Below are 10803 nucleotides of genomic sequence, written 5' to 3'. Positions count from 1 at the left end.
CGGGACAGATGGGAGGCACTGCTGATGGCTCCTGCAGTTCATGTAAATCAGCCCCAGGTACTTACAGGATTTGGGCTGCACAGGAATGCTTCTGCACAAAGATGGGTTTCATCCAAAGTTCTTAATTACTAATAATCCAATTGCATTCTCTACCCCTTGTACCTGCAAAGCCCTAGATGAATCTCAGTCTACCCTGTCTCAAATCAAGGACATGCAGAAAAAAGGGGCTGAGTAATATCAAAAAACAAAACACCAGTGCAGTCAATCCACCTCCAGGACTGGGAGGATGCCCCAAAGGTGGTATCTGATGGGTCTAACAGGCCTGTCTTTACAGCTGGCTCATCATTTTTGCTTTGATTATCCTGCTTATTATGTTTTTATTTTCTTATTCTACATGTGTATCCGTAGTTTGAGATCTGATCCACTGAGGTCGGTTAGAGGAGGATCTTTGATATGTAACTTTGATATAAACCTTTGATACTTTACCTACAAAGCGTGCTATTATAAAGACCTTTACTTGCTCAAGCAAAATTCATCGTGGAGTAAATGTTAAATAAGGGCTTTCATGAGCTGATCACAGATAAAAGATAAGGCTTACATACAGCAGTGTCTGGATGTGTGAAAATCAGAGACAATTTGTGTTAAAAAAACACCTTTGGTACTGTTACAGTGCTTTAATGCTGTAATCAGTGCTATATAAAAAGAACTACCATGGGACTGAAGTGTAGGATCGTGAATGGGGATTTCATGCTTTTTTCTGGATCACCAAATGTGCTTATTTCTAGAGAGAATAAGGAATGGGAAGGAAGGTAATTATGCTGTGGTGTAGTAATTCTTATAATTACTGAATCCAGAATTGCATTTAGGTATTCTAGGAGTGTATTTTCTGGTTTTTGTGGTTGCTGAACAGCAGAGTACAGCAAAAATATTACAACATGGTAATAGCAAAATTGTTGAGGGCCTCTGACACCTTCTTCCAGATTTTCTCTCATTTATAAAGGCTCATCCATATTATCCTGCCTTTGTTTTGGATGCATCTGGACACAGGGTACATTATCTGCAAGAAAGGGTTTTATTGCAGTTGATTTGTCAAGAATCAGGTCTCAGACTAAATGTGTGAGAAGAAATGCCCTTGCCTGTTGGGGGGAAAAGTGGCCTGACTTTGAGGAGGAGATAGACTGTGAGTGCCAGCACCTCTGAAGAGTAAAATCTGTAGCACTGACCTTCAGTCCCCTACGTACAGAGAAAAATCAGCTTATGTTTTACCCACCTCTGTCTGAAAGCTAGACTACTGCTGCTGGCTCTAGCCATTAGATACCCAATTAAATGGGATGTTTAATCAGCTGAAGGAGAGCCAGCTCCCACTGACTGCCAGCATCGGTCAAGGCCTGACAGAGAAGTGACCTGAAGTGCAAAGAAAGAAGCAGCAGAGAGTTTGTAAGTGCAAAATCAGTGTTTTGGTGTAAAGTTGCTCAAGGTGGCAGAGCCTGAGTCCAGTAGTGTGGGAGAGTGAGTGGGTGGCTTCTCAGCTAGGTTATGAAGAAATGCAGAAAAATTCCCAAGAGCAACTCAGATATTACTTTCTGCCCACCACCAGGCAAACAGCCACCAAGCAGCTCTATTAGAGCAATATCCTTTCTATGTAACAGTGCCAGAGAAAAAAGCTCCCCACATATTTCTAAAATAACGTCATTGGTCAATGACTACTTAGATACATTTTCGGACATTCTGCTCCTATAAAATCTGTTTTCTTAGGCATTTTTAGTTCCTGTACTGCTTCGTACTGGTAACTAGTTTTGCGCAAGCTTAGCTTTCTGGCAGCAACCAGAAAGATCCCATGTTCTAGAAACCAATATTCTAGACCAAAAATGTCCATTCCATAAAGCACTCAGATTATTTCCATTGGATAGACGTTGTTTTGATGTCCCTCCTTCTGGTAGAGCAAGCCTTGTACCATCTCTCTTGACACTGTTTCTGTTCTGACGCCAAATTTTGTATATAGCCCCACAGCAGCAACGGTGCAAGCAATCAGTCCACATACCAGGGAGACTGGGATGATGAAGTGTGTTTGAGATCTTGCCAAGAAGCTGAGTGAAGGTGAATCATGTGGCCTTTTTGTAGTCAGCTGCGCTCTGGCTTGGCCTGAGAATGGTTGAGTAGTGAGAACTAACGTACCTGGGTGATCTTGCTTTCCTAAGGGCGATGAATAACCAAATGTTCTAGTACCAACAGCATCTGCAGAGGAACTGAAAATGTTGTTGGTATGGGCAGGAGGACCTTTCGCTATGGCAGTTGTGGGGTTTAGAGTAGAAGTTGAAGTAGTCTCTGGTGGAACAGGGGTGGCTGGGGCTGAGCTGATCTCCATGCTGTTTAGGATGGAGGGGAGATCTGAATTAGAACTCCTAGAAGCAGTGTCTGATGTGTTGGCTCTTGCACTTGTTGGGTCCAGGGATTCATCTGTAGAAAGTACAGGATGGTCCAGTCCTTTAGTAACGAACACAGGGTCTGAATTTGAGCTAGGAGAAGACGTGTTTTGAACATCAGCTGTAGCACTTGCAGCATATCCTACAGGTTCTTCTGTCAATCCTACTGTGTTGTCAAAGCCATGCACAAGAGCTGTGGGATGTAAGATAGGCTGACTGGAGACCATGCCTGCTGCAGAAGTTGTCGAATGTGCAGGTTTTAAGGAGTCTCTGTTTGCTTCTGAACTGACTTCAGATGATCCTGCAGAGAACTGCGTGGTGCTCTGCATGGCTGGTGGAGATTTGCTGGTCACCTCTGTCATGGCAGCAGGAGCATGCGTTCTCTCCAAAACTGTTGTGCCAGTCCCTTGGAAAAGAGTAGTTGCAGCAGTGGCTTGAGACAGAGCTGTTACTGTAAGACCGATGTGTTTGTGAAAAATGCCAGGCTTTTCTGGAACTGCTGCTGAAGTGGCAGCGTGTGGTGATGCTGCTGAGGCCTTTTTCTGGTCCAGTTTCCGCATAATCTTCTGCACCTGATCATTTTTTGGATCTGCACAAATTTCCAAGGAAGCCAGTGTAATAAATCTGAAGTGAAAATAAAAAGGGATCACTTATTAGAGGAAGAAAACATGGCCATAGATTATCAGAGTGATACAGAAGACATTAAGGTGGCAATGATGAGAACTGCTGACTCTCTTGAGCTCCTACCATAGTAAAAACCATCACGTTGGATGGATTATTTATTTTAGGAAGTGTCTCTGAGATCAAAGTGAATAAGCAAAAGCTGAACATGACTCATAGGTGAAGGGCTTCCTCTTAAGCAGGTTTTCTCTTTCGAAAGCATTGTCCTTATGCTGAGTGCTGGCCACCAGCACTCAGAGAAAGAAGCTACTCAGGCACCAGCTGCCCAGGGTCAAGATTACATGAAGACAAATCCCCGTTTTACTGACAGACAGTGAGATGTTCCAAGGTCAGCCCAGCCAGTTCACTTGTTGCAACCTCCTGGCCTGCAACAAAGTGCTCTCAGTGGTGCCTAACCTTTAAGGTAGGTGAAAGACAGCAATCATTCTGGGGAAAAAAGGCAGCTTCTCTCGTTCAGACAAGCTGATGAGTCTGAATCTGCTTCCACTGAAAATACCTGCTTTCACAGAACTACGTAAACTCTAACCCTGTGTGCTTCCACTTCCCCATTCTGCCAGCGTGTACTTTCCCTTTCCTCATCTATTTATCACTCATGGTAGTGACGGTCTCACTGTGTGGGGGTGAACTGGAACCTGCTCTCATTTGCAGGATGTTGGCATTTAAATAGGAAGCACAAACAAGCAAACAAACAGCCTTCAAAGAAATGTCAGTGTTGGCTCTGTTTCCAGAATGTTTTTGCTCCCAAACAAGGATATCTGACAGTGTTGATTCTTAATCATTTGTGGAGGGAATGTGGCAAGGGAACCAGAGAGTGAAGCTGCTTACATGATGGCTTGTTTGGCACACTGGGGCTCAGTCTTGTGGTAGCTCTTTATCCGTTTCTCAGGTAAGATGCGCGTAAAGCGGTTACACACTTTTGAACACTTTATAGGTGCTTTGGGTTGACCTGAAATAAAATTTTCAACATATTAAACACTGTTTTTTTAATTATTATTATTATTATTTATTAGGCACAATAAACATTGGCTCTCATTCTTTTTCTCCTCTGGGGAGAAGGATTCTGAAGCTTGCAATGGAAATTTCCAATCCCTGCTAAAATGAGATGTTCCTAGGAAAGCAAATCCTGTCAAGGTCATGATTGTTTGCATCACTCAAACAGACCATATGATACCCAGAAAATCAGAAAAAAAAAATAAAAAATGGTGTGACTCTTGAGACACCATTGCAGCTTGCCTTATAGGATGTGCAAACTCTGGCTTGGGAAGCAGCAGGACCTTTCACCTGTGGGCAACAGGAGGCTGGATCTGAGCTTGGTGCCTAGAAGACACATATCTTCATCTATATCAGCCACTATATCTGTCCCTAACTGGGTCCTGGCACAGGTCAGAGAGCAGAATGACTGTCCTGTCCTTATCTGAATGAGTCATATCTCTTTCCCCTCTGGGGTGTCCCCTCCAGGCAAGTGACTCAGTTGTTGGATAGCCTCCAATGCCTCTTAGACTCAGAGAAAAGGTGCAGAAAAGGAGCCCTCATCTGTGCATGGATATCATTGCAGCAGTCCAACTTCGAAGCCACAGCAGTCTTTCACCAAACATCTGTTTCCCATCTCTTCTGGACAACAGTTTTCATTTTGCAAAGTGTAAAATGACTCCTCCCACACCTTCATTCAGAAAAGGGGTGAAGGCAGTCACACAACAGGAGAATCCATCCCTGCACTTACCCCAGCCTCCAAGAACAGGCGCCTGCCAAGAGAGCGGAGGTTGCACAACTCAGCAAGTTTTTTCTGCTGTCCCGGGGGGGCAAGGCTTAGAACAACAAACCCTGATTTCTCTGAGGCCCCCTGTGAAGAGGGAAGCTGGATTCTAGTTTAGGTCACACAATCTCCAAAATGTTGCCTTAGATTCCCAAATGCTACAGAAGTACGTCAGCTTCTACGTCTCAGAAATGTCAAAGCAAAGCTCTTTTCTTTAGACACTATCATCTTTGGTGGCACTTTAGGGTCAGGAATACGTGCTCCTTAAGCACTCAGGAGTGACCAACTTCCCAATTAACTCATTAACCATGGAACGTGCTGCTGTTGTCTTCCACTTTTAGAGCCCTGTTCAACAATCCTTCTCCAAGGGCCTGATCCTTCCCCAGACATCAGGGAGACACATGGCAGGGGTGGACAGGGGCTGCTCAGAGTAAAGGGTTACTCAAGCAGGGTCTGGAGGCACCAGGCTAATCAGAAATCCAAAGACATATGCCCAGGTACACAAACCCAGCCTGGTCCTGGGTGCTAACAGGCTCCAGAAAGTACATATTTATTTAGTTCTGCAAGTCCACAAAACCACTGTGGCCCACATACATCGCAGAACTATTTAATGTGCTCAAACCTTTGGTCGCACAGCACAGAAGCCAGTTACCCCAGCTGATGGCACAGGGCTGTCAGCATGCCACAACCTTGGAGCAGCGTGGGATTTGTCAAGGAAGTGTCCTGCAGCCACCCTCCAAAATGCCCTTCTCTGACCAAGGGAAAGAAGGCTGAGGACAGGCTTAGCCCTGAGCATGAAGGAGAAATGCAGGAAACCTAGAAGCTGTAAACAGGGCTCAGAGCAGAAAGAGGGGACATTTTATTTGCCCCACTTTGTTTTGCTCAGGGCAGTGACCGTCTTTGGATGGGAGTGGAGGGAACACATCTCAAACGTGTCTCTTGTTGCTCCTGCTGCTAGAAGGGCTGCCACTATTGAGCTTTCTCAAACTTTTTTTTTTCTTTTTTTTCTGAGAAATTTGGAGGGAGGTGGAGGAGAGCTATTGATAACCAATAACTGATTTTCCAGTTATTGGCATTGCAAATGAATGATTTGCAATTAGCTGAGCTTGTGATGAGTTTTTCTTGGAGCGGAGGAGCTTGGAAAGCTCTTTCCAAGAAGAGAGAGGAGCTGAGGGGAACATGGGGCCATCCCTGGCTGTCCCAGGGCACACAGCTTCGCTGAGCTACATCTGAATCTTTGCCACAGGGACCTCAGGGAAACCCAGGCTCTGGGACTTTGCCCAGCTGTGACCACCTCTCCTTGGAGTCATCCCTACCAGTTTTTCAGCACAGTTCCTCAAGAGACCCCGGCCAGGGAGCCCTGCCGCTCTTTCTTTCTGCACAGACAACTTGACTTCATCCCTCTAGAGAAGATTGATGCTGGTCCCCACGTGAGCAGAGCCAGGCAGTGCCAAAGCAGCACAGGGTAAGCTGCCCGACGTCCCTGCTGCCCGCTTGACTCAGGCCAGCCCTGGAGAACCTGTTCAGAGGCATGAGGAGAGGCAGAGGCTCCATCCCCAGCTGCTCTCCTTGCTGTCTTTGCTCCTCCCATCTGGTGGCAGCAGGGCACGGTCTCTTTCCCTTTCCGTGATCATCCCTTAGACCTGGGCAAAGTCCAGTTTCACCTGGGCTGATGAGAAGCTGCCTGCCAGCTTGGCAATCCACCCTGCTCAATCTGTGCAGCGATCACCAGTCCGTGTGCAGATGCCTTAAACCGAGACCAGCCTAGAGAAAACTTCACCCACCTCCTCCCGGTCCTCCAGCCCCGCTCAGCATACCCCCCCCAGAGCATACCAAGATCTTTATCTGGAGAGCAGGAGAGCCTTTCCTGCCTGTGCACACTGTGCACGCTGCACATGCACACAGCAATCACGTCTGCAGGCAGCAGCACCCCCGGCTCGCAGCAACGTGCCAAAGGCTGGCAGCCAAAGTGCTGACAGCCATCCCGGGACAGGATGCTGCCCAGATGGCACGTGCTGAGGCTTTGTGTTACTCCGCCACTCTCCCCGTCTACCCTCAGGAGTGACAAAAGCCATCAGCGGGGCTGCTCAGGCTGCCTTGTGGCAAGGATGATGCCCTGGGCTCCCCCGCAGCTTCCCACCCGGACCATTCCTGCTACAGGATTTTTCCCACAGCCGAGGAAGGCACGAGGTCCCTTCATGCCTGTAACCTGACCCAGCACTGACTTCCCCGCTGTGCAGGATTCACTAATCCTTCACACAAACCTCCCGATTCCCCAGCCCCTCGCCTAAACCCATAAACCTTTCTGCTCTCCCAGGGAGCCCCGAGGGTTGTACGCGGAGCTGTGGCTCACCTCCAGCCGGGGTCAGCAGGCCCAGGACCCTCAGCACAAACAGGGTCTGGAAAGAAACAAGCTTCATGTTCCCGTGGTCAGCAGCAAGGAGGGTACACAGAGGCAGCAGTTTTCGCTCCTCACTGCCTACTGCATCCTCTGGAGCAACGCAGCTGCTGCAGCTCATTCCAGGACTCTGATCTGGGACTTAAATAGGCTCGCTCCCCCGCCTACGTTTCTTGGTGACGACAGGAGGCGGAAGAGTCGGGACAAGAATTGTGCCTGTCTGTGTTCCAGAGCTAGATGGCTCCTGGAATTCCCCGGCTGCCGTTACCTCGGCTTCTAATAGCACACACACTGCAGCTCCAGCCTCCTTGGCATAGGACTTGGCTTCTCCATCCCCGTGTCTCTGTGTCTTTTACCCACAGAGCCCTAAGGCACCACCATCCTTAGGCTTGTAACACTCTCCCCAGCTCCAGCCTGCAGCTCCCTGGTACACCTGAAGCTCATTATGCACCCTGAATGCAGAATTGGCTATTCCCTCCCTTTTTTTTTGCACACATCTTAGAGCAGCAGAATTGGTTGTTGGGCCAAAAAAGGCAGTGTTTGCTAATTGGGCTCACAGTTCATCAGCTATCCCAGTGAGCTCATGCCAGGCTGCCTCCTGGGCGACAGGAGCATCGCCGCAGCCAGAGCTGCGACAGAGCTGCAGGGCCCTCCCCAAGCAGCTTCTTGGTCCCTGGGCATGCTGCCTGCCTGCTGCTTGCGAGCACAGCCCTGGCTTTCCCAGAAACCAGCAACACACCTGGCCCAGCATGGACATGCCAACACTGTGGCCATATCCTGCACCTTTACTTTCGCTTTCATTTTAAATGCCATGAGAATACATAACATTTTTTTTTCCCTGCCAACTGTCTCAGCTGAAAAATGAAGATAAGAGTATGGCTGAGACAGTGTGGCTACTCTTGAGAACTTTTTCCCACAGATTTCTTAGGGTGGTGGAAATTTGGCTTTTTTTGTGCTGTGGGAAATTCCAACAATCCTAGTTAGGCTTTTATTCCCAAGTAGAGAGAAAACCCCTAAGTTTCCACAAGATGAATTCTTAAATCTTTTGGTGGAAAAACTCTCAGCCTCTATCTTTAGCCTTTGGTTATATTGTGAGAGACAATAAACCTCATATATCAACTGAAATTAAACAAACAAACAACAACAACAACACCTTTACATTAACAACAAATCTTTAAATTAATCTATTTGATCCAGCTGGAACAGAGCATTGTCTGTCCATCAGGATGCCTTCCTGCCCCCTTCCCCAGACAGTGTTTTCTCAGGCTTGACACAGCCTTACAGGAAATCCTTCTTCTGGGAGATGGCTTTGCCTGTGGCTGCCAGGACACCATGGCTGCTGGAGGGGTACAAGCTCCCATCTCCCCTGAAGACACAGGCTTTGCTTCTTCTGCAAAGGGATTACCACCAGCAAGGGATAAAAATGGGGAAAGGCTCCAGCATGCACACCAAGTGGGAGGGTGAGCACAATGTTTGCTAAAGGCCCAATTTGCCACAGGCATTGGCAGATTTATGGTGTAAACAGCAATCTGGCAGGGTAAAGCAGTGGCTTTTCCTGCACTGCCTGGTCTGGTTGTGATTTGTACTAGCGAAGGGACTTTGTTCCCTCAGGATCCTTGCCTCCAAGAGATCTCCATTTGCTCCCAGTGAGCTCCGCAGCTGGACTTGGAGGTGGCACCTGTGCAAGGAAATCCCACAGCTGGAGGATGAAGGGAACCGGCCCCAGTGTGGCTCAGCAGAACTTCAGGTGTGGGTCCCACACCTGCCATTAGCGCTGGAAGTGGGCCGCAGAGGCAGAGCGATTGTCTCAGCTCCAATGAGCTGTGACAAACCCGGGCTGCAGCAAGCAGAAAACCGGCCGCCTCGTGCCTGGCCTGCTTCCTACACCTCCTGCCCTGTATTGATTCGATGGTGAAAGTTCTCAGGACTTGTTTGGGCTTGGCTTGGCTTCAACTGACAACAGCCAACTTCCAAGACAAAAAAAGAACAGAAAAAAATGAATAACTGGGAACTGGAACACAAAAATCACACACAGGCTGTGCTAAGAAAATGCATTAAAATGAAACTAAGTGGACTAAGGCTGGGGAGGGAGAAAGCCCACCATGAACATCACGTCATATTCTTCCAGCGAAGACCACAGGCTGGGAAAGATCAGCACGGCCCTTTCTTCCGTAGGAGGACTGGAAGGATACTTCGTCAGGTCGCCCTTAGCATGCAGAGGCACCCTGAGAGGGTTGCATAATACCAAAGAAAGGTGGTAGATACTAGGAAGAAGGTGGGCTCTTTTTTTGTTTGCTTTGTTTTGTTTTTATTGTTGTCCGGTTGGTTTGGTTTGGTTTTGTCTCCCCCCCCCCCCCCCCCCCCATGTAACTTTGACTGTAGTACTAACGAGGCTTTTCTGCATTATGTAGATGATTTGGACTATTCAGCTGTTAAGACTTAACGAGACAAAGAATAATTTTTCAGCTCTGTAGGTACGTCACGTTCACCTTTCCTAATGACAAGATTTTGGTGCAGCACCATCCCGTTTCCACAGTCAGATTCGTACAGATCTGAGTGCATCTACAGCAGACCTTAGTTCTTTCTTACTATGAAGGCAGATGAATAACAGCCTTCTCCTGAAAACAGCATTTCCTCTCAGTGTAAGGGACTGTTCAGCAGTCAGCATGGCAGCGTAGGTCCGTGCTGCACAAGGCTATAAACCAGCAAGCTCAAGCACCCAGAGGCGGTGTCAGCTTGGATTGCTGCCAGGGTCCATTAAATCTTTTAAAGATTAGAGAGAAGGAAGGCCCTCAGCCTTGTCTGAAACATGGCCAAGGAAAAAACATGAACAAACTTATCTCTGCACATCTGATGTTGGGTATGGGCGGAGGGACTTTGCACAGCGCACCGTGCTGGGCCTGGGACTGTGCTAACACAGCTGCAGGTTCAGTGTTTGGCACTCACAAATGGACTCCAAGACTCGTGCCAGACAGATCAGTGGCGAGGCTGGAGTTTGGGTTGTCTGGCTCCATTTCCTGCTCCACTCTAAGGAAAGTTTAATTATCAGGATGGATGTCCTGCTACTTAAATGCTGGCTCTGCTGCAGGAAAGGGAGAAGAAGGCCTGGTGTGGGTTGGATGGGGGTGACAGCACAAGGCAGGCTAAACAGCCTGATCTGGTGCCCTATCCGTAACCTTGGGATGCTCGGTGCTCCAAACCACAAATGGCTGGAGGGGCAGATCCCATCTTTCCCGTGAGGAACAGAAAATCAGCTCCACCACTCTCAGCATTTGCCACCTACTGCAGCTTTGCCAGGGCTGTTCACAGGCAAGTGCTGCAGCGCTGCGCAGGTTCGAGGTTCGCGGAGGTGGATGGGAGGTGTGACTAATGCTGGGGAATTTACCTGGAACACAACAAGCAATGTAACCCCGCAAATGTGATATGCAAATCAATCAGAATGAGGGCTGTGTCAAAACAAAACAAAACAAAACAAAACAAAACAAAAACAAAACAAACAAAACAAACAAACAAACAAACAAAAACAAACAAGAAATGAGCCAAGAATA

The 10803-nt window shown here is 47.8% G+C and overlaps 1 protein-coding gene across 1 annotated transcript; it reads right to left on the bottom strand.

Annotated features, from left to right (window-relative positions):
• Window positions 1–890: 890 nt before the first annotated feature.
• Window positions 891–7612, bottom strand: LOC101795038 (uncharacterized). Its single transcript, XM_005030922.6, has 3 exons — window positions 7211–7612; window positions 3930–4050; window positions 891–3047 (listed from the first exon to the last, which is right to left on the bottom strand). Exons 1-3 carry the CDS (start codon window positions 7374–7376, stop codon window positions 1889–1891), a joined length of 1446 nt encoding a protein of 481 aa, XP_005030979.4. The 5' UTR covers window positions 7377–7612; the 3' UTR covers window positions 891–1888.
• Window positions 7613–10803: the final 3191 nt, after the last annotated feature.

This window comes from Anas platyrhynchos, chromosome 12 (genome assembly GCF_047663525.1).
Source record: "Anas platyrhynchos isolate ZD024472 breed Pekin duck chromosome 12, IASCAAS_PekinDuck_T2T, whole genome shotgun sequence".
NCBI classification, from domain to species: Eukaryota; Metazoa; Chordata; class Aves; order Anseriformes; family Anatidae; genus Anas; species Anas platyrhynchos.
Note: the sequence above shows the minus strand (reverse complement) of the source record. Positions and strands in the feature narration are given on the sequence as shown.